This window comes from Coturnix japonica, chromosome 13 (assembly GCF_001577835.2).
Source record: "Coturnix japonica isolate 7356 chromosome 13, Coturnix japonica 2.1, whole genome shotgun sequence".
In the NCBI taxonomy this organism is placed as follows: domain Eukaryota; kingdom Metazoa; phylum Chordata; class Aves; order Galliformes; family Phasianidae; genus Coturnix; species Coturnix japonica.
Window position 1 is genome coordinate 4,964,536 of NC_029528.1, and position 22,226 is coordinate 4,986,761.

Sequence of the window (22,226 nt, forward strand, 5' to 3'; positions counted from 1 at the left end):
CCACTGTGGGGCTCAGTTAGGACAGGACTGGGGACACCAGCACCCTGAACCCCAAGGATCTATGAGCGGGGGGATGCTGGGGGCACACATCCAACCATCGCCATGGCTGGCAGCCCCTCAGCAGGGCCAAACCCTTCCAACAAAAGTCACTTGTGCGAAGCAGGGAAACACAGGCGGCTCTGTGCGGCGGCACAGACGTTTCTGGCATGTGCGTCTGTGCATGTTTTGGCACCGAAACTCACATCCTATTTCCACACGCCGGCTGTGCTGCATTTCCCTGCAGAGAGGGGGGATGCAGAGATTTGGGATAAGGCTGGAGGGGATGTGAGGTGGTGGTGTAGCCCCTCCAATGGGCACAGTGCAATCCAATGGGTGGCAGTGCCTGGATAGGGCACAATGAAGGCACGGCGCTGTTGGGGAGGGGGTGGCACGTGTCAGTGCTGTGTGTGTGTGGAGCTCCCACCCAGGACGCCCTTGGGCTGATCCCGGCCGGGGCACGTCCCCGTCTCAACCATTTCCCAGCCCCAGCCCCGCTCTGATTAGAGCTGTTTCACGTTCCTCTCAATGCCAAAGGGATATTTTATCAGCGAGTGATTTTTCTTTTTTTTTCCTGCAGACTATTTTCTTTTCATGAAAACATGAAATGGTCTGAGAGATAAGGAGCAAATTTATAACAGTTCACACCGAAGCAGCCAAGACGCTGGCAAGGAAAAATGCCTTTCCCCACTGCCTGCCTCCCTTGCACGGTCCCCACCCGACAGCTTCCTCCCATTCTCTCCCAATTCTTGTGGCTCTCACGGCCACCCCACTTCCAGCTCTTCCTGCCCAATGCTGGGATTGCGGTGGGGATGCTGGTCAGGCTCATGAGGGTCCATGCAGCTTTGGATGGTGGTTGTGCAGCCTGGATCCATCCCATCGCTTTGGGAAGCATCCCCATGCAAAACCTGTCCGCCATCAAAAATGAGTCTGAAGGAGGTTGGGGAAAATCCTTTGGGGCATTTGGGTTGGTGAGGATTGAGCAATGGTCCCTGGGATGCACAGCCCCCCCCCCATCCCCACCCCAAGAAAGCCCCCTTGTTTGGCTCCTGCCCGGCTCACCAGCCCTGCAGAGCCGTGATGCTGAACTCATCCAAACCTGCCATAAATTTCCCCAGCTGCCCCCAGCCCGCCGGCCCCTCACCGCAGCTTTACGAGCTCTAAAGAGCCATAAAGGCCCTTTACTGGCTGCGTTATTTTTTTTTATTTCAAATTAGAGTGTGCCTGGATCAACACTGCACAAAGTACCAATTTACCGTGGGCTGGCGTCCCGTGGGCTGACACCTCCTATAGGGGAAGAGGGAGCGATGTGCCGTGCTGATGTCACTCCAATTTATGGCCAAGGGGTTCTATGGATGGAGATGGAGGGGGAATCAGCACAAGGGCACCCACCAGGGGTGTCTTCCAGCCTTGCTGCTCTTAGGGATGGTTTTGTGCCTTGGGGTGTGGGGTGGGATGGGACACGAGTCACAGCATTGCAGGTTTGGGTGTCCTCTCTGTGTCTCCAAGGCAGGAGGGCAATGGGGGGGGAGAGCTGCTGGGGGGTCCCACTGCCCCCCCTGTTCTCATCCCTCCTTACAGTGTGTCTCTAAAACGGGGAGCTGCAATGAGGTTCCCCCCCTGGAGGAAGGGATGTGGGGGACAGGGGCTGCCTCCAGCTGTGCTGCGCTCCCCGCTGCCGCCAGCCCTGGAAGCACATAGGTGGTTAATGCCTTCAGCATGTATGAAATATCCCATATGCCGGGAAACAAAAGGGGCTCTGTGCTATTAAAGTTTCATTTCCCCGCTCCCCTCCTCCCGCCCCTCTCCCCCCTTTTCTGCCTGCCCTGCTCAGCGGCTGGAGCAGAGCAGGAGAGGAGAACCAAGACGAGCTGCCGGCAGGGACCGGGTATGGGCACAACGGGGACACAGGTATGGGTACAGTTTGGGGAGCACAACCCCCCGAGTGGGTGGCCATAGGGCTGTGGAGGGGGGATTGCTTCTAGGAGGGAGAATGAGGATGGTGGGGATGGGGGGAGAGATGAGTGCGGTGAGCCCGAGTGTCGACAGGCTGCCCCCATGGGATGGAGGTACCATGGGGTACAAAAGGGTGGAGAGATTGGTGGGGGAAAGCAGGGAGAGCAGCGCTCGGGTGCCTGCAGGCAGCAGAGCCACCCACAGAAGCAGTGGTGTTCCAGACTCTGTTCCCACCCCCATCCCTTTCTCTGTCCCTGTTTCTGTCCCTATGTCCCCACCCTTGCCTCCACTCCTGTCCCCATCCCCATCCACAGTCCCCAGGGCTGTGCAGGAGCTGTGCAGCCCCACTGCACCAATCCTGCAGGATCCTTAAGGGGTTAAGAGAGAAAAGCAGAGAAAGAAAACAGAGCACAGGGAGAGCTGGGCTGGGCCAGGGGCTGTCCGTGCTGCCGGGCTGTGTCCTCAGCAGCTTCATTCTGACTGCACAGTGGTTTTGCCAGGACCAGGGCTGAGTGCTGAATGCACTCACACATACATGGCTCCAGTCCCCAGATGCTCCCGGCTGCGCTCACTGCCACTCACCTCGGTGGCACCTTGGTCTCACCTTGGTGGCACAGCAGCTCTGCTGGTGGCACACAAAGTCTCCACCAAAGCTGCCTGCAGTCACAGACACGGTGCTGTGAATGGCATCAGCACTTCTGCTGGCCCTGCTGAGGAGGACGGAGGGCAGAGACCTGCCCTGGAGCACCCCCCAGCCCCAATGCCCACACATCCCCATGCAGCCCTAGCAGCATTTGGGGATGCTGCAGTGGGGTCCTGGGGTGGATGGAATGGTGCTGGCAGCTCCCAGCAGCGAGGGACCGCAGGGAGCACGGGGTGGTATTGGATTGCAGCAGAGGTGACAGCAGCCGGGCACAGGGCCGCCCAGGCACGGCTCCAAGTGACAGGCACACCGCAGGGACATCTCCGTATCAGTTGTGGAGGTGGCGTTCCCTTAAAGAAATAGGGTCCAACAGGGTCCTGCAGGGGTTTGCCCTTTGGGGATGCATCACAGCCTTCTGATGCACTGCGATGGTGCCAAAGGGTCCCTGAGAAATACCCCGTTACGGCATAAAGCAGCAGGTTTGGGGGATCTCTGCTTCATGGTTCATGCCAACAGTGCAGGGATGGCACAGAAACCCCTACCCTGGGGTTCCCAGTGCCAGGAGCTGAGGTGTTGGAGAGGAGATGCTGTACCAAGCTGCCCCTGTGGGACACTGAGCTGCTGGCACAGGGAAGGTGCAAAAATCCCCCAATGTATGGCTTGCACTCGGTCTATTTTGGAAAGGGAAGGCGCAGATCTTGTGACCGGAGCTGGGGACTGAAAGTCTGGGCAGTGGGGTCCTGCCTGAGTGACAGCGACCCGCTGCTTGACCCAGGGAAACCCGAGAGCCTGCACAACACAGCCCCCCTCCTGCCACCCCCCTGGGCTCGTTGAGAGATGATGGAAACCAAGTGGAGGGTGGCGATGGGGACACGAGGACAGCATCCCTGAGGCAGGGGAGCCCCGTTGGGACGTTGCTTCTGCCCACACACCTGGGCTGGGGTGGGGGCAGGATGGGTCCCCCGCGTCCCCCACATCCCCTTGTTGGGTGTGGGGGGCTCAGAGCTGGGAGGAGGGCTCTCTGCAGTGCTGGCAGCCTCAATGCCAGCAGCGCCTGCCAAAAATCCGTGTGTGGGAGGTGGAAAGTTAACTTTAGTTTTCCTTTTTGGATGGGGAGGGGCGGCAGGTTGTGAGGAAGGCAGAGGGGAGTGCACGTCAGACCCCATTGAGTGGGCAGGGAGAGAGCAAGAGGTGTTCCTGCCGCCAGATTTGGTGAAATCAGGGGTATTTCCATGTATTTTTCATTCTTCCCTCCCCTGCACCACTTGCAGTTCATGCATTTAGGAGCAGCACAGGCTCCTGTTGCAAGGTCTTGAGGCAGAAGGGGCTTCGGTGCCACACTGCACACTGGGCAGCCCTGTGTGCTCATAGGGCTGGGAGCTGGGTGCTCACATCCCACCTGAGCACCCTTTGCTCCAGCACAGCAGCAGTAACACACGGCGCCCTGCAGAGCCCAGTGCAGCCCCCATGAGGGGGTGGGGCTCATTGTGGGTGGTGGAAGCTGCAGAGAGATCCCTCTGCAAATCCACATTGAATAGTGGAGGGAGGAGGGATTCCAGAAGGGAAAAGTGCAAGATGTGATCCTGGACTCAGTGTGCAGGAATTTCCCCACAGTGCTGAGCCGCATCCTGTCCCCACGTGCTGATCCCTGCTCCCATCCCATACCTTTCCTCTTGGCTGTGCTGCTGCGTGCACTCATCACTCAGCAGTATTTCAGCTCAGCAGAACAGAGGGAAGTGACTGTGTCGGCGCTTGTCCCGGAGCTGTGAGTCATGCAATAGTTAAATACAGCCCGGCCTTGTGAGCTGGGTGCAGGATGGAGGTGGGAACTGGGGCTCCTGCCTTGAGCAAGCACCAACATGAGCCGAACACAGCCCCCAGTGCCTTGGGTAGGGGTGGAAGGGTGAGGTGCCCCATCCTTCACATGAGGAACTGCAAGTGGATTGCTCAGTGTTCCCCCTCTTTTTGCACAGGTCCTCTGTTGGGCTGGAAAAGAGAAAACCCTGCAGAACTCTCCTTGGTGACATAGCTCCGAAGGCACGGAGAGAAGGGCTGAGGAGTGAGGACTGCGCCTGTTTCCTCCTCAGATGGAAGGGGAAGGTCCCAGAGCAGATCCAGCCCTCCAGCCGTGAGCAGACAGTTGGATCTTTGGAGTCACTGAGCATCGTCCCCAAGAGTGGAGAAAGGAAGCCGGCAGGATGCTGAAGGCACCACTGCGACAGGAGAGTGACAGCCGGGACGTCCCAAACCCTGAGCTCCCCCCAGGGAGCACGAACACTGAGCCTGCAGCCCCCTCAGACTGCTGTGCCCCCAGCTCTGACCCACAGCTGCCCCCAACAGCAGCCGGCCCCATGGATGACTCCAGCCAGGAGTGGAGGCTGGTGAAGATCAAGCGTGTCCTCATCGCTCCCTCCAGTGAGCCCAGGAAAGCAAGTAAGGACCCCCATATCCCCCTGCAAAGCATGTTAGAACCACGAGGCTGCAGCATCCCCAGCACACAGTGTGGTTGGGGTTCCTTCCATGCAGGGCAATGGGTGCCTGGTCCCAGCTCTGGGGCTTTTTTAGCTTCGGATGATCTCAGTACCCTCAAAAATCAGAGGAATCTGTGCCATCCCTGGGGAGGGGCGTGGAGCAATATGTGGGTTCCCACAGTCTCTGAGAGCTGAGTGGGGCATAGGGGTGCCCTGGGGTCATAAGCAGATCCTGGGGCATTCTGTGGGATTTGGGCCTCTCTCCCCCACCCAGAGCATGGCACAGCTGTGCTGCGTATGGGAGATGAGTCTGCATGGATGCTCCTGCTATGTGGCTTCAGGCCATCTCTATTTCAGGCCCCCATTTAGAAATCAAGCACTTTATTTCAGGCTGGTTGCTCTCTGCAATGCTCCCTGACACCGCTTTGCTCCAGAGCCCTGTTTCACAGCCTGCCTTCCACGGACACCCCAGTGCAAACACCCAGATGGGGTTAGAACAGCCCCAGGAGGAGATGCTGGCTCCCAATCCTCCCTGCAGCCAGGGGGACCCATCTTTAAGCCCTGCTTCCACCGCTCTATTTCCCCCCTCCAGCTGTTATTTCAGCTGCCAGGGCAGGTGTGCCACATCCTGCTGGGAACGAGCCCTCGGGTGATGCTGTGGGGTGGTTTTCCCAAAGCAGCCCTTTCACCCTGGGGGCTCCAAATGGGCTTTCCCAAACCCATCTATCTCGGGGCACTGCTCGCCCTCACACCAGCAGTACCCAAGATGGGATGACAGTTTGGAGGTGGGAACCTCAGCCAAGCTCTTGGCTCAGTACAGCCATGCAGCGTCGTGTTTCACGGCTGCAGACAGACTCAGAGCGTTTCCCATTTCTCCCTCTGTTTGGGATGGTGGATCTGCAGTGAGAAAGGTCAGGCCCGGCTCTGTCCGGGCTCAGCATTTTCCTATCCCCAGCCATGATCCAGAAGTTCTGCTGCCAGCCTGGAATTTAAAGTAACTCAACAGGTTTGCTGGAAAGCATTTGTCTGCCCCGTTTCCTCCTCCCCCTGAGTGAGATCACTGCCATCCGCTGCCTGCGTGACTGTCAGACTTTCCAGAGCCACTGGGCAGGATGTCACTGAGGGTCCCAAGCCCTGGCAACAGCCCTACAATAACGCTATGGGTCAGCAGTGCTGGGCTGGCTCTGGAGCTGGGGCCCAAGCCAAGCATTAGGGCTACCTAATGGGCTACCTACCCCAGTGGGGTATTTGCAAAAGCATCCCTGGGAGGTGTTGGGGATCTGCTCCTTTTCTCCTTATCTGTCTGTTTCTGATGTCGGTGCATCCATCCCTACCCCAGTGCCTGCAGGAATGGCACAGGGAGTGCATTGCCAAGCAATGTGCACCCACCCTGCAGGGTCAGCAGCCCCATCCAGCCCCATCTCCTGGCTGCGATCCGGCCCAGCGGGTTGGCACCTCTTGGAGAGCCCCGGGTAGAGGCACCGGCAGCGAGATGCAGGAGGCAGGACTGGTTTCTCTGTCTGCTGTGCAAATAAACAGAAGGTTTCGCTCCCTGGGGGATGCTGAGCAAGCGCCGGGCTCCCTCAAAAACCAGAAAAGCACAGAAAAGCAAAGAGCAGCAGGAAGAAAGGAGATTAGAAAGGCAAAAATATCAGGCCAGGAGCTCATCCGGGGGTGCAGACAGAGGGGGGAGCACAGCAGTGTTCAGAGCTCTGCGTGCTGCAGACGGGTCCCAGCGCTGTCACCATCGTGCCGGAGGGCTCAGGATCAGTGTGACCCCACTGTGCTCCTGGCATGAAGGCAGGGAGGTAAGGAGGAGCTCGGGGCTGGGTTAGGGGGTGCTCAGAGGTGGGTAACGGGATGCTCGGGCTGCTCTCGCTGTTGCTCAGGGCAGACCCAGCCAGGCAGGGACGAGCAGGGCAGAGCCGTCGGAACTGTCCTCACCACCCGCACGGTGGCCCCGTGCCGTCGCATCCCTTGCGGTGCGTCGCGATCCCGCTGTACCGGGGCGGACACGGGGACGAGCAGCGGCACCCCCAGCGGCCCCGGCCCGCCTGGCCCCCGCCCGCCGCCCCCCCCCGGGCCCGCTCCGAGGGCGGAGCCGCTGCAACTTTCCTGCCCGCCGCCTCCTCCCCTGGTGCAGTCGAGCGGCGGCGGCACCGGCACCGGCACCGCGGGTAGGAGCGGGGAGAGGGAGCCGGGAAGCGGGGGGAGAACGGGGGGCGGCGGGGAGGTCGGCTGGGGGCTGGGCCGGGGAGCGGGGTCATGAGGGTGCGGGGATCGGGGGGTGTTTGGGAGGGATGCGACGAGCTGGGGCTACGGGGAGCTGGGGGTGCCCGGCGCTGCGTGGTGCCGGGGGTGTCCCCCTGTTGCGGAGCCGCCTGGGGGGAGCTGTGCTGCATTGGTCTCTATAGAAATGAGTCCCACGCGCGTGCGTGTCCGTGGGTTGGGGTGGCTGTGGGGCGGTGGGGATCGCATCTCTCAGCTCTGCATCTCTCCTTCCATGCACTGTCCTCTCCATGGGCAAGGGACACACCAGGGCCACCACTTTGCCCCGGTCCCCTCCCCGCTCAGCTTTGGGCACAAGTGGTACCCGATGACATTCCCAGTGGTCACATACCCAGCCCCTTCTCCTCTTTCCCTCCACTGGGAGATGGCGGCCCCACGACTCACCGCCCCACACTTTTGGGGTGATTTTAGGCAGAAGTGGGGCAAGTTTAGGTGCTGAGGGCCAGGCACAGCCGAGGCACGGCCAGGAACCAGGAGCAGCACAGGGCAGCGGGGAGCAAGCAGCTCCAAATCCAGCAAAGCCCTCATGAACGGAGCTCAGGGAGAACTTGCAAGCGAATCGAATTTTCTCGCTGTGCCAGATTTTGTTGCTGGCAGAGGAGAGGCCCCGTGCTCTGATCCTGCCTGGCAGCACAGGGCTGCTCCACTGCTCAACTCGGGGATTTGGGAGTCTGTATGGCCAGCAACTGATGGAAACTTCATGGAGTTTTTATACCAGGAGTTCTGGAAGCTGGGAACGAGGCAGAAAATTGTCGTGTTTTTATCTCTGCATGTTAATTGTTCCTAGCCAGCCAGACTGCCTGCCTGCGCTACCCTTCTTGTTTTCCTGGCAGCAGATTATTTGGGATAACTGAGAGCTGGAGGGAAGAGCAGACTGAAATGTGTGCGTTTGTGTGCACTGCAAAAAGCCCCTCACAGCTGTAGTTCAGGCAGAGGGCCAGCTGGCTTCCCTGCCCCAAACCTGCTCCGTGTCCAAAGCCCTCAGCATTTGGGTACAGCCAGCGGGTTCCCCATTCCCCAGCACTGCACAGGGGCGGCTGCGGGTCTGTGCAAAGGTGGTGGAGATGAGGTTGATCATTTTTCTCTTCTTGGCCTTGGATGCCCCTGAGCTCCATAGGGCTGGTGCTGGGCATGGAGTAAAATCCTCTGTGATGCAACCTGAGCATCCTGTGTGAGCTGGGAGTGGGGCTGGGATGTAATTCCCCCATCTCCACCAGGACATCTTATTGTCACAGCCAGACCTGCGAGGGGGCAGCTCCCAGCTCACTGTTTGTCTTCCATCATTGCTGTGTAATTCCGTGGATGTGTTTCACCCTTCATCCCTATGCGAGAAGACCCAGCGTTGGCATGGAGAGCTGAGCTGGAAGGAGGGCTTTTCCCATCTGGCCAGGAAGGGAGGACAACAGAAATGCCTTTCATCACCCTCACTCTGGAGGAGAGAGAAGAGGGAAGGCTGACAGATTGAGAAGAGGCTGTTTAACCCTGAGCTGTTGCTGGAAATATAAGGAGAAAGGGCCTATATAGGTCAGTAGGTGTACACAGATATAGGTCTGTATCTGTAGGTAGAGAGCTACAGGCTGCTCTGGCCAAGGTAAAGTGCATTGCACTGAGATGATGCTCAAGGTGCACAACACGTGGCTGGTTGCACACACGAGATCCCAGCGATGCTGCACCTCCTGCAGCATCCCAGGATCATGGGGCTCAGGGACATCCCTGCCGTGGGGTCAGAGTGTTGGCAGGGCTGATTCATTGCTATTGGAAGCGGCTGGGACACTCAGGGACAGGAGACATTTCCTTCCCAAACAGCAGCCCGATGGTGAGCGGCGTGGGAAGGAAGGAAGAGCCACTCAGCCCTTGTAGCTGAACTTTGGCCAGGGCTCCATCGGTGGCCAGAAGCAGGTTGTGTGCAGGACCACTGTCTATGGGGTCCCAGCGCTGGGTGTGGGGCTCAGCCAGCAGCCAGCCCAAGCCGGGACATCCCTGGCCAATGGCTGAGACATCCGTCCAGCAACGAGGACACCCCCTCAGCCCCTCGGTGGCTATTAAAAGGCAGTAGCAAGAGCGAGAAGCTCCAGAACGGCTCTGCTGAGAGCTCTGCTTCATAGGCGGCCCCGGCCTCCAAGGATGCTTGGGTCGGAGCGTGAAATGCTCAGACATCTGGAGCCTGCGGCTTGTTTCCCAACAGCTCCCCGGCCCCGTTTCCCCGTTCCTTTACGGTGAGGGGCGAGTGGCGGAGCAGGAGCCGCGGTGCTGGCCGCCCTCCAGGCAGCCCGGCCGCAGGAAGCCGCTTCCCAGCTCTGTGCCGCCGCCAAAGCAAATAGAAATGTCGCATTCAACAATGCCGGCTGCGGACGGGGAGAGCTGGAACGCCCGCTGCGGATGGGCTCATCGCTTCCAGGAGGGTTTGCAATGGTATTTCGGCCTTTTTCTCCTCTTGGCACAGCTAAATCCCACTGCTGGGCTGCCCTAAAGCTTGGTCTGTCTGTTCTCCTCCTCCTCTCCGGTCGGTTCCTCTGTGCTGGCTGAGGGATGAGCAGTTCAGATGGCTGCAAACATCCTACAGATGTGACTACAGGGGATGGAACGGATGGGATGGATGGTGATGGGGAGGGGATGCCCAGCTCGCAGCAGCTTTCTCGCCCCACCACGAGCTCTCTGGAATGATTTGGCTTAGTCATTCATCCCTTCCTTCGCTGGTAGGCTGAACCAACGCTTAAAATATCCTGGAAGGATCCCAAGCAGCACAGAAGGCAAGAAAATGAAAAACACATGAAGGGAAGGGGAGTGGACCCTGCCTGCGCCCGGAGGAGCTGGGATCGGCCACCCACCTCCGTCCGGGTGTGGATGGGGCCCTCATGGCAGCGTTCCTGGGCATGGAGCATGGACCCCATAGTGAGGAAAGGCGCTGGGGGCTGTTTGGTGGCACTGCCCTTCCCAGTGGCCATGGGTGTTTCAGTGCACGCTCATAGGAAATGGCTCACCCCAAGAAAATGTGTTCCCGGCAGCTCCACATCCTTTCGGTGTTTGGGAAAAGCTTTGGCCCTGACCTTTTGGCCAGAGCTGGAGGAGCCCAGCGGTGCTCGGAGGGCTTTCAGAGCAGTTAGCAGACGCACAGCCGGCCGCTTTTAGTGCTTTTATAGGCTGTGAAGGAATGGGGTTGGCGCGTTGCTGCGGGCTGAGTGTCGGGTCGGGATCCTGCCCAGCTCCTGTCGGCTGCTGCCATCTCGTGTTGCTGCTCACATACGTGCCGGGTTCATACACACAGGTCCTATGGCAAAGTGATGAGGCTGGGTTTGCTGTCCTGCGTTTGTGGGGCAGTGCATCATGATTTGGGGAGAGGGCTGTGGGGAGGCCTTCCCTACCCCACGTGTGTTTGAGCCAGGGGCTGAAAATCCTTTGAGCCGCAACCTGAAACCTCCTGAAGCCTTTTGAGAAATTCCTTTCCCATACGGTCACTGGGATCAGCGCGCAGAGCCTGGGGAGATAAACTGTCCTGGGTTGTGAGATGCAGGGACGCTCCCCTCAGCCCTGCTGGGTGGGAGGAATGGTCATATCTGCCCCAAGGTGACTGTCTTCTGGGCCTCAGGGGTTACTCAGATGCACACCCGGATGCAACAAGGCTGGGCTGGAGAGGAGGCATCCTTGGGCTCGGGGTGCTGGGGGCACTTTAAGGAGGGCCGAGCCCTGCTAACCCCCTGCTCCTCTCCTCTCTTCTCACCCAGGTCTCTCCCGCAGCTCCAGCCTCTCTGAGAAGGAGCTGAAAGAGGCGAAGGCGCGGAGCCGCAGGATCGTGGCACAGCTCACCACGGCACCCAGCCCCAGCTCCAAGGGCGTGCTGCTCTTCCACCGCCGCAGGCAGCGCGTCGACGGGCTCACTGGGACTGGCACAGGGCATGGCACAGGGCTGCCAATGAGCCTGGGGACACAGGGAGGTGACATGGAGACGGGCGAGGGGCACAGCAGCCGGGGAACGATGGGGGAGCAAGAGAATGTGGCGTCTCTGCGAGAGTCCCCTGCTGAGGCTCAGCAAGTCCCATTGAGTATCTACCTGAAGGAGAACATGGCACTGGCTGCTGCCAATGGTGTGCACAAGGAGAATGTGGAGAGCGAAGTGGGAGGGGTCCAAGGGACGCAGGACAGCTTGGGGACAAGAGTGGCCACTCCTGCCCCACCAGAGAACGTGTGCATTCCTAAGCAGAAGAATGGTGAGGTGCCCAGTGTGCCCACAGTGACAGCCAGTGCACCCATGGGGACAGCCAGCACATCCTTAGGGACAGCCAGCATGCCTACAGGGACAGCCAGCATGGCCATGGGGACAGCTGGCACACCTCTAGGGACAGACAGTGTACCCATGGGGACAGCCACCGTGCCCACAGTGACAGCCAACATGACCGTGAGGAGAGCTAGCACGCCCATAGGGATGGCTAATACACCTGTGGTGACAGCCAGTGCACCCCTGGTGACAGCCAGTGCACCTACTGGTGTGGCAATGGCCAACACAGCCATGGGGACAGCCAGTGCACCCAACATAACCACAGTGACAGCCAGTGCACCCATGGTGTCAGCCAACATAACCACAGGGACAGCCAGCACACCCATGGTGACAGCCAGTACCCCCACTGGGACAGCCAGCATGCCTGTAGGGACGGCCAGCACACATATAGTGACAACCAGTGTGCCAATGGGGACAGCCAGCACACCCATAGTGGCAGCCAACATACCAATGGGGATGGCCAATGCAGCCATGGGGATGGCAAGTCCTCCCATGGTGACATCCAGTGCACCCATAGCGACATCCAACACACCCACAGTGACGGCCAGCACACCCCCAGGGGCAGCTCCCCCAGCCACGCAGGCACAGAGCGGGGCTCAGAGCAGGCAGTACTATGAGGTCCACCTCACCCTGGCCAAACCCAAACCAGTGAAGAACCGCACAGCGCGGCCATTCGGCACCCAGACACCCCCCGGGCTGAGCCAGCCCATGGAGCCAGTCCCCAGTGCTGAGCCCCCACCACCCACCTATGCAGAGACACTGGGCAGCCCACCCCCACTCAGCAGGGTCCGCTCACCCCCCACCTACTCGGCCCTGTACCCCCCTGGGGAGCAGAAGGCACTGCCAGGCCCCAGCTATGGGCTGGCAGCAGTGGTCCCCTTGCCCAAAACAGGCATCCTGGAGGAGTCGGCGGCACGTAGGGGCCACAAGAAATCCATGTTCACCTTTGTTGAGAAGCCCAAGTTGGGCCCCAACCCCGACCTGCTGGATTTGGTGCAGAGTGCAGACATCAGGAAGAAGCAGAAGGAGCACGGGGATGCTGGTGCTGAGGATGAGCCCTTTGCTTTAGGGGCCGAAGCTGCCAACTTTGTTCCTGCCAGCGCATCCAGGGCTGCACAGCCCCTCCCGGTGCCCGACGATGCCCCAGCGTGGTCCTCCTGCCTCAAGTCCCCCATGTTGAAGCCGAAGCCAAAGCCGCAGCCCAGCCACAACCTGAGTGAAGCCAGAGGGAAGGGGGCTGAGCTCTTTGCCCGCCGGCAGTCCCGCATGGAGAAGTTCATCATCGAGGCTCCCTCCCAGCCCGAACTGCTGCGCTCCCCATCACCCACCATGTCGTTGCCTCCCTCCTGGAAGTATGATGCCAACACTTGCCTGTCGCCCATGATCTCCAGACACCCCACCAGGAGCCCCTCCCAGCCCTCCAAAACCCCCCCTGCCTCTCTCTACGGCAACAACCTGACAGAGAACGAGGTGGAGCTCTCCAAGCACCAGCCCTACCAGCTCCAGCCTTCACTCTTCATCCTCTCCCCATCCAAAGCTCCAGCGAGGTCCATGCCACCACCCAGACCCTCACCTCCCAGCGCTTATTCCTACCCACAGCACACCTCCTGCCCCACCTCCCCGCTGCCTCCATCCCCCGTTTGGCAACCTCCCACCACACACGGGGCCGCTCCCAGCCCTTTCCCCAGTGCCACCGGGGCTCTGCCCGTGACTCACGGTGCCGGAGGTGATGGTGCAGAGCTGCTGCTGGCATCGCCGTGCCACGGGCGCTCCCCTCGAGCCAAGGCTGGCTTCCAGGCTCCTCGACCCTCCTACTCCACCAGGAACGCGGGGATCGAGCCACAGGTGTGGAAGCCTTCCTTTTACTACAAGTAGAGAGTGAACGTGGGCAGATGTTGGGCTCCCCCCCAGCTGGCCAAACCCTCAAGCGTTGCTTAGGGGGATGTGCAAAAAGCCAAACCGACCTGTGAAAGGGGGACAAAAAAATGAAAGACAAAATGAAGTAGAGCAGTGGCTCCCAGAGCCCAACCCTATGGCAGTGCTATGGGGTGAGGACACGGTGCTGAGCCCCACTGGGGCAATGGGAGCTGTGTGTCTGTGCCAAATGGGGCCGAGTCTGCAAAGCAAAGTGCATGGACAGGAGCACCGCTGACCCGCAGCACCTCTGCTGCTTTCTCTCTTGCCTGGAAACTTTATGGAGCGGTCTGGCTCTGCCTCAGTCCTTTTCTCACCTTCTGCACTTCCAGCTCTCCAAACCAAAGCATGGCCAAGGGGACACTCCGCCCTCCCACCGCACTGTGCCTGCTCCTATCTCTTCTGCTGCTCCTTTGGGATCTGTCTCTTATTTGCTCCCTCATCACAGAGAAAAGCCTCCTCCCCACTGTGGGGTGGCACTGGGGTTATGCTGTGATCCCTGTACCTCCCTTGTCTCCTTCCATGTCCAGGAAGGAGGTGTATTGCTTAGACTGATGCTGCTCTGTCTGATCCAGCCTGGCAGCAGCCAGCTAACAAATGCTGCTGCAGCTGGGCAGCTCAGTGCCGGGCTGGGCTGCTAACAGGGCTGGCACAGCCAGGAGACGAGGGACTGCATGGGCAGGGCTCAGTGCTGGAGGCTCAGAGGCATCTCCAGGGCCTGACAGCTCAAGGTCTGACTGTGGGATGCACCAGCAGATGTGCTCCTTGCCCAGATGCTTCCTCACATCCAATGGGCACATGCCAGACCCATCCTGCACAGCAAGGGGACGGGGTTGGGGCAGGGAGGTGCCCAATGGAGACAGGGAGTACCATGGGCTCTTGCTGCTCTCTGCATTAACAAGTTGCCTTTTGACTGTGCTTTTATTTCTCCTGCACTTTTCCCCCTTCCTCTTTCTCAATACACTCACGTGTACTATCAAACCTGTCTCTTCTCTTTCCTGCTGGCTCAGGAGGATCTGCAGGGTCGCAAAGCTCGGCACCAGGGGCATCAACACATAGTGAGACCCTGGGTTATGTATGGAACCGGATGATCTTTAATGTCCCTTCCAACCCAAGCCATTCTGTGATTCTGTTTGGGTAAGAGTGATGGATTGTGGCTTGGCCAGTCTCTGTGGGTCAATAATGGCCCCATCTACACGGGCAGTGGCAGCACCGCAGGGCAGAGATGTCCCCATGTGCCCACACCAATGGAACGTTGCTTCTGTCACCAAAAAAGGCCTCTTGGGAGGGAACATTAGAGTTGCTCCCCTCTCACCTCTTCTCCCCATCACCATCACTAGGTCTCCAAGCAGCGCCATCGGGGGACACTAATGCACTTTCTGTCCCCGCAGGAAAGGCGGCCGTCCCTCCCTGCCTCGCCCACTTGGACCCCACGGCTGGCGCGGCACCAGGGCAGCCAGGACGGCTGGGCCAGTCCCATCTCGGTGCCCGAGCTGGAGCAGGGGCCGCCCCGGTCTCCGCCCTGGAGCGAGCGGTCGCTGTCCCCGCAGCGGCAGGACACCGAGCCCCGCGCCAGCCGCCAGATGCAAGCGCGGCTCGCCAGGAACATCATCAACGCAGCACGCAGGAAGAGCTCCTCTCCCAAACCCCTGGGGCCGGACGGCTCCCGGCCCTTCACCCCCCCGGCCGTGGTTCCCCCCGGTTTGCCGCAGGGGTGCAAAGCCGCGACCCCGCAGCGCGCCCGCAGCGTGCTGGCTGCGCCGGGCAGCCCCTCACCATCGCACAAATCGCCCCTAACGGAGGGGCCCTGTGCCTCCCCCGGGGTGTCCCGAGCCACCTGGGTAGAGGGCCGACGGCTCCTGCTGCCACCCAGCCCGGCCGGGCCGTCCCCAACTCCAAAGAGCCCTTTGGCATCGCCGGTGGTGGGCGCGAGGTCCCCGGCCAAACGCTACAGCTCCCGGTCCCCGACGGACTCGGACGTGTCCATCGACTCCGAAGATTCCGGAACCAAGAGCCCGGGTATCCACAGCTTCAACCTGTGTCCGCGGGGCTGGAGCGGGAGCCTGCGGCTGAAGGCGGGGGGGTTACCGCCGGGAGCCCCCTGCACCTCCTAGAGCGGCCCCAGCCACTCACACCGCTCGGGGACGGGGCAGCCCCCGCGGTGCCACCCGTGGGATGGGGAGAGGCTCCGGGTGCACGGGGTGGCCGCGTCCCTATCAATGCATCACCGGGGTCAGCCACCTCCCGCCCGCCCACAGCCCCGTGTCCCAGCGCTATTTTTACCACCCTAACCTTTTGGGGGCAGGACTGCGTGCTCAGCACTGAGCGCAGGGCAGCTGGCAGCGGGACCATCCCTGTATCCAGTACTGGTGGGGGGGCACAGCCCAGCACCCCACGGCTCAGCTTTCTGAGGGTGGCACAGCACGGTTGGGGCACCTTGCCCAGCCCTGCTTGGCAGCCCGGCTGCTTTCAATTGAAACCAGATTTGGGGGGAGGAGAAGTGAATATTTTATCCTTCCCTCTTTGTCGCTTTAATGTTTCTTTTTCTTTTTAACTTTTGACCCCTCCTGAAGGAACGTCCCCTAAATTCTGCCCTAGTGATAATGAAGATATCCAGAGTTATTTATTGCCATGCCAAGGGGACCATGGACATGTCGCCTCGTGCTGCCCAGGCAGAAGGAGCCAGCACCAACCCCTGTCACTGTCCCCATCCCTGTTCCAATGGAGGGACATGGCAAGGATGGAGGGCAGTGCAATGTGGGGAGGTGGGGGCATGCAGAAGTCAGCAGTGCAGGTTGCAGAAGGCTGGGAGGAGGTCGGGATGCAGGTTTGAGGGTTTGGGGACAGATCGGTGTCTACATGGGAGCTCCCTGCAAGGGGCTGAGCTCCCTGGAGCACAGCAGTAATGGTAAGTGATGGGGGGTGATGGGGAGAGGGGGGCAACAGAGTGGATACAGTTATAGGGTAGAGCTTGGGGAGCAACGCAGGGAGAGCTAAGGCAGCAACTAGAGGGAACCGGGAGGGTGCAGCCCTGGTGCCAGCGAGAGCAGCAAACAAAACGGAGGTGGCACCACAGCATGGTGCCTATTAGGGCAGCCCCTGTCCCTTCCCCTGGGAACATACTGTGGTAGCAAGCATCCTTGTCCCCAGGGTTCTGCAGCCACCACATCCCACCTGCGCCATGCACATGTATTCCCAGCTCGGAAATAAACTGCCGCTATCCCACCTGCCTGCCTGCCTGCTTCCCTGCTCACAGCCACCACCCCTGCCTGGGGGTCTGCCCACAAGGCTCAGCCCTGCACAGTGCTGGGGTGGCACCATCCCTGTCCCCAAGGGTCAGCCCCGCTCCGCCCCTTTCTCAGCCAGAAATAACCCGTTGCTCTGCAGCCAGACCTCGGCATCCCGGCCAGAGCCCAGCACGGGTCGGGGCGAGCAGTAGAAGCTCAGGGTTCCAGCTGGGACCACCCAACACTGCTGGCTGAAGCCACACTGTGTCTTTGTGCACAGCACAACACAGGGCATCCTCAGCCCCTGCTGCCACAAGGAATCCCCTGGACAGGTAGGGAATCGAGGTGCCGTGCTCGGGCCAAGGGACGGGTGGGTGCACAGGGCTTGGGGACAGCCCAGCCTTGGGGTCCTGATGTGGTCCCTTAATGGTTCACAGCAGGCAGGGCCAGGGAAAGGTTTGCAGAGGAACGAGCTGTTCCATGTTCCTCTATGCTGCTGCCAGATGAGGATGGGTAACATCGGAGCCAGAGGCTGGCAAAGAACCACCTGCCATGCACCATGCAGATACAGCCTGGGGGGACACAGAGCCGCCCAGGGCTCCTATGGGAAGGTGACAGCCTGAATCCCCACTCACCCCACAGGCTGGGCTCCTCGGTTCCTGGCTCTGAGGGGTCGGGGTTGCAGCCTTTGAGACCAGCAGCTGAAAATAGCTCTGCTGAGGTGGAGGGTGGGAGCAGCCAGGGCTCGCAGCTCTGTTTCCAGTGGGGCTCAGGGGTAAGGACGCCTTGCTGCAGTGCTGGGCATAGTTCTGCCCTAAAGGAAGATAAAAAGGAAATCAGACACAGGATGAATCCAGGCCTCCTAACGGGGGTCTGGCGGGAGTGAGAGGTGACAGATGCAAAGATTGGGGTGGGCACACAGAAAGGCAGCTCTACTCACATGTAGGGCATCCCCAGGGCTCTGAGCATCCCCAGTGCTGCTGTGGGGAGCAGCTTCCCATGCCCAGCCATCACCCAGGTCCACCTTTCTCTTGCAGTCGTCCTCATCCCACAGCTCTGCCCCAGGACTGTGGCAGCAGGCGATGACCATCATGAAACCGGATCCTGGAGATGGTAAGCAGAGCACACACACACACACCGCCAAGCCCCGATAGCAACCCCCATCCTCACACCAAGGTCCTCACCTATGCTCTCCCCTCACATCTTCAGCTCCCCAGCTGGACCTGGGCAAGAAGATGAGCACACCGCAGGATGTGATGCTGGAGGAGCTCTCCCTGAGCACCAACCGTGGCTCCCAGCTCTTCCAGCAGCGGCAGAAGCGGATGCAGCGCTTTGTCTTTGAGCACCCCAGTGGCTACAGGAAGGTGTGTGTGCCTGGCTCTGGGCAGGGTGGTGCCCCCCACCTCTTGCAGCCTTAGCAGGGGATGGCTCGGTGGGCTGGGTGCACGGCGTGGTCCAGCATCCCACTCGCAATAAGGGGATGGCAGCACAGCCCTGAGCCCTGTCCTCCACTTCTTGCAGCTCCCAGGGCCAGCTGGCTCACACGGCACTGAGAGAGGAGAAGGAGCAGCCAATGAGTGGACAGTGAGTAGACAGCATCAAAGGTAGCATCAAAGCGTTCCTGCTTGTCTCCCTCGCTCCCCCATTTTGGGCAGCTGGGCAGGCTGAGCCCCCAACCCTTCTACCCACAGGCTGGGAATGCTGAGGGCCAGCAGAGCTTTCACTCCGAGCTGCACGTGGCAGTGTCACCCCATGGTGGGCCTCCCGAGGTGCCAAAGACAGAAAAGGTCTTGCACATGATTAAAGTCCTCAATCCAGATTCTCTGGCACCAGGTAAGTTCACATCCCAAATCTGACCCTGTTGTGGTTTCCATGCAGTGCTATAGGGTAGCTCTGTACATGCCCTGGAGGCTGCAGCAGCAAGAGGAAAGCCAGTATTGCCACACGGCTCCCTTGGTTTTATATGGATATATAAATATAGCAGTGTTCTTACATGTATGTAACCCCCTCCCCACAGGGTACTCAACCCCTCTCAAAGAAGTGCCCCCAGAGAAGTTCAACGCCACCGCCATTCCCAAGGGCTACCGCTCCCCGTGGTACGGACACATGGGCGACAAGGACAAGGCTGTGGGCAGTGAGAACCAGCTGCCCATGAAACTCCCACATGGGGATTTCATAAACTTCAACAGGTAAGGATGGCTGAAGTACCAGCACCCCCAGCCTGGAGCACCTCCCTCTATCCCTCCATCCATCCCATTGGGTACCATCAGGGAGTAGACAGCCTACACCTGCTGAAGCTTGGGAGGACTTGCTCTCATTCACTGATGTTCTGCTGGATGGAGCAGTGGCACAGGCAGCGCCTCTCTTTATTTCCTTAAGGTAGCCAAACAGCTGCTGGAAGCACAGGGGCGCAAAGGTTAATCTCCTCACAAGGTGCTAAGAGGTCACCAGCTCCTTTCCAAACACCTGTTTGGGACAGAAGGCTCCAGGCACGCTGCTGATGGCTCAGCCTGGCAGGCTCTGTGCTCTCTTGCTGCTTCCAGCAAAGCTCAGCTGCTGTGCCCCCCACGTGCCTCCCAGTTACAGCAGGGGCGAGGTCAGCACCTGGAATGGGCACTGCCAAGGATAAACTATCAGGAAAGGCATTTGGTGGCCACTCAGGAGATCTGGCGGTGGGAGCAGCCCACAGCTTCCCAGCTATTGGCCTCCAGTGATGGCGCAGTAACAGCAGGGATGGGGAACAAGGAGCTGCTGTAAACACTTGGCTCTTCCCTTTCAGCATTTACCCTTCTTCCTGCCTCAGTATTTATTTACAGAGACTCGAGCAAGGGCATGTTTCTGAATGATGCTTCACCCTGCACCATTTCTCCCCTCTCACACGCTGCCTTTCTATTTAAAGCCTTGAACTGTTATTTAATACAGATGGATGCTAATTTAACACCGAGCCTCTCGCCACCTCCTCTAATTCTTCACTGAGGCATGAAGATTCAGAGAGCCAATCTGCTCTCAACTTGGGCTTGTCATGATCTTCCCAAGCTGTTGGCTTTTAAATCACTTCTCAGTTCATCAAATACCAAACTGCAGAAAAACACACTTTTTGGAACAGAGCAGCCAGTGAGAAGCCAGCAGCATTGCCTGGAGCTGTAGGTGAATCCCACCATGTGTCACAGGGCAAGGGAAAGTTCACCATCTCAACAGCAACTGCTTTAAAGCAGACTGATTTCTTCTCAGCTTTCATGCTGTGAAGCACAGACCCTCAGCCAGCTTGCTGAAGTTTGCTACCTTAAGAGAGAGTGAAAGCAAAGCTCTGAAAGTGACTCTTTTAAATGGGACAGAGATGGCTTCTGAATGAGCCTCTCCTTTACCTTTCCCCTCTTATTTCTCCCCAGGACGCTGTTGCAAAACAGTGCCACGTTGCTGACATTCACGCAGCGCTACCCAAAGCAAACACTCCCAGCTCTGCCTTATTGATAGATGAACCCAAACGTGCTGTTCCAAACCCAACATTCTTGGCTTTCTGGGGGCTGGCACTGCTCACCCCGCTCCCTTTCGACATTTCTCCGGGAAGGGATGACAGCTCTTTGCCCCCGCGCTGCTCCTCCTGTTAGTCATAGTTCAAGAGCTGTCCCAAAAGGAGAGCTGGAACCAGGGCCAGGAGAAAGCCATTTGCCTGCACATGTGCTAGAGCAATCAGGAGGCAGAGCAATCAGCCCCTGCAGAACACATCAGCTGCAAACAAGCTGCTGTCTGTAGACCAGAGGGGTTTGTCACCATCACCTGCTCTCTTAACCTAACCCCTTTCACATCTCATGACTGTGGTAAATGCACCAGCAGGCTTCCTGCTCCCTGCTACAGCCATGAGCTCTCACACACCAACAATCCCTTTCACACACCATCTACGTGCTGTGCTAAGTCCACCCTCTCTTGTCCCACAGGACTCCCACCCCGTTTGACAAAGCCCAGCTCAGTGACCTCTTCTACGTGCCTCCTGCCGAGCTGGATCTGAGCGTTCTGGATGTCATCTCCCGCAGACCCAACTTCAACAGAGTCCCGCAAGGCTGGGCACGTGTTCTGCCTGAGAGTGATGAGCTGTAGCACCCACGCTCCCTTCCCCATTGCCACGGATGCTTTTCTCGCTAGAGTGAACCGTGCTTTGCACAGTAGGGGAGAAGGGATGAAGTATTCCTGCCTGGCACTTGGTGAAAGTCAAGCTAGTGGTCTCATGTTATCATCCTTTTCTATGGGATTTGAACAAGCTCAAGTCTGGGACCATTTTGAATTCTCCCCCTGCCAGTCACTGTCACAAGGACGTTTAGCACTAAGCTGAGCAGCCAAGTTTTCATCGCTAATGCAAGGAGATCCCTGTAAGCTCCCATCACCCTCACCATACAAGACTCCCGAACAGGCCGTCCTCTCTGCCCCGTGTTGTGGAAAATGGCAGGACCACCAGCTGCAACGCACCGAGCAGCCTCACTGCCCGCTGACACACACGAGCTGCTCTGACAGGTGGTGTCTTCACAGAGAAATTCCATCTTAAGGACAAGGACAAGTCTCCATCTGCCATTCCAGTCAGGACAGTGAGAGGAGGTGAGCGCTGATAAACACCAGCAGAACAAGTCACCAGAGGCATTGGTATGTTAAATGCAGTTACGTGGGTCCCGGTGGGACAGCAAAAGCAAGTGATGAACTGGTGACCCGTCTGTTTACCAACACACGTACAGCACAGCCTGGAGACAAGGGAGGAAAAGGTCAAGAGCTGGAAATTTGTGCCTTTTCCTTAAGCTACTGGCTCGCTATGCCTGTTATTTTCTCATCCTTCCTCCTGTCTGCATGCCTTAAGTTCATCTTAAGCCCTCTGATTATCTCACATCAGCTCGCCTTCATAGAGCTGGTCAGTAAGGATCAGGCCCTGCTGCACCAGAAGCACAGCAGAGCTGCATGGGTCACAGATCTGAATGCTGCTGCCAGGGCACCTGAGAAGCTTCAGCATCCATGGGAAGGAACAGCAGCACAGCTGTGCCCCTGCAGCAACCCCAGGCCACTCCACAGTGCGAGCATCAGCGGTGAGGATTTGCCTACAGGAATTTTTCCAGCAGTGCCAGGCAGTGGGACGTGCAGCAAAGAGCAGTACCCAGCACAGCCATCCAGAGCACCTGAAAAGCCCTGCAGAAGCACAACCTGTGGCCTGTTCTAGACCCACTTCTCCTCCCTTTGTCCATCAGCTGAAGAAAACGTGTACCTCTGAGGATAAATAAATTGCCATCATGTCAAGCTTGCCCGAGTTCTGTCTGCAGTGCTCATCTGCCCTGACTGGAACCTTGGGTCAGAGCAGCAGCATCAGGCAGTACAGCCCTCCCCACCCACCAGTGTGCCCCAGCCTCCCCCAGTGCTGCCTTCGGCTGCCTCTTACCTGATGG

At 58.9% G+C, this 22,226-nt stretch overlaps 2 protein-coding genes and 1 long non-coding RNA gene across 5 annotated transcripts; 2 read left to right on the forward strand and 1 right to left on the reverse strand.

Moving 5' to 3' along the window:
- The first annotated feature begins 1,863 nt into the window (after positions 1-1,863).
- SYNPO (synaptopodin) lies at positions 1,864-16,807 on the forward strand. Of its 3 annotated transcripts, none has more exons than XM_015875747.2 (4): positions 1,864-1,947; positions 4,609-5,068; positions 11,118-13,513; positions 14,974-16,807. In XM_015875747.2, exons 2-4 carry the CDS (start codon positions 4,834-4,836, stop codon positions 15,694-15,696), a joined length of 3,354 nt encoding a protein of 1,117 aa, XP_015731233.1. In that variant the 5' UTR covers positions 1,864-1,947; positions 4,609-4,833; the 3' UTR covers positions 15,697-16,807. The 3 variants fall into 3 exon arrangements, with proteins under 3 accessions (XP_015731233.1, XP_015731231.1, XP_015731229.1); XM_015875745.2 differs by lacking the exon at positions 1,864-1,947 and adding an exon at positions 4,308-4,400; XM_015875743.2 differs by lacking the exon at positions 1,864-1,947 and adding an exon at positions 4,408-4,524.
- LOC116654072 lies at positions 9,796-15,446 on the reverse strand. The gene is made up of 4 exons (XR_004308946.1): positions 15,359-15,446; positions 13,385-13,632; positions 10,758-12,880; positions 9,796-10,663 (listed from the first exon to the last, which is right to left on the reverse strand). It is a non-coding gene; the product is annotated as an uncharacterized LOC116654072 (long non-coding RNA).
- Positions 16,808-16,988: 181 nt separating the features above from the next.
- On the forward strand, positions 16,989-22,080 carry MYOZ3 (myozenin 3). Its single transcript, XM_015875753.2, has 7 exons — positions 16,989-17,141; positions 17,847-17,922; positions 18,019-18,173; positions 18,331-18,393; positions 18,501-18,642; positions 18,827-18,998; positions 20,745-22,080. Exons 2-7 carry the CDS (start codon positions 17,892-17,894, stop codon positions 20,902-20,904), a joined length of 723 nt encoding a protein of 240 aa, XP_015731239.1. The 5' UTR covers positions 16,989-17,141; positions 17,847-17,891; the 3' UTR covers positions 20,905-22,080.
- The last annotated feature ends 146 nt before the right edge of the window (positions 22,081-22,226 follow it).

Excerpts from the sequence above, each read along its gene's own strand:
- MYOZ3 (XM_015875753.2), top strand. The coding sequence starts at position 17,892 with ATGACCATCATGAAACCGGATCCTGGAGATG. Across the intron at positions 18,643-18,826 it reads TCCAGATTCTCTGGCACCAG|GGTACTCAACCCCTCTCAAA; the intron begins GTAAGTTCACAT and ends CCCTCCCCACAG. Across the intron at positions 18,999-20,744 it reads GATTTCATAAACTTCAACAG|GACTCCCACCCCGTTTGACA; the intron begins GTAAGGATGGCT and ends CTTGTCCCACAG.
- SYNPO (XM_015875747.2), top strand. The coding sequence starts at position 4,834 with ATGCTGAAGGCACCACTGCGACAGGAGAGTGACAGCCGGGACGTCCCA. Across the intron at positions 5,069-11,117 it reads CAGTGAGCCCAGGAAAGCAA|GTCTCTCCCGCAGCTCCAGC; the intron begins GTAAGGACCCCC and ends CTTCTCACCCAG. Across the intron at positions 13,514-14,973 it reads ACGCGGGGATCGAGCCACAG|GAAAGGCGGCCGTCCCTCCC; the intron begins GTGTGGAAGCCT and ends CTGTCCCCGCAG.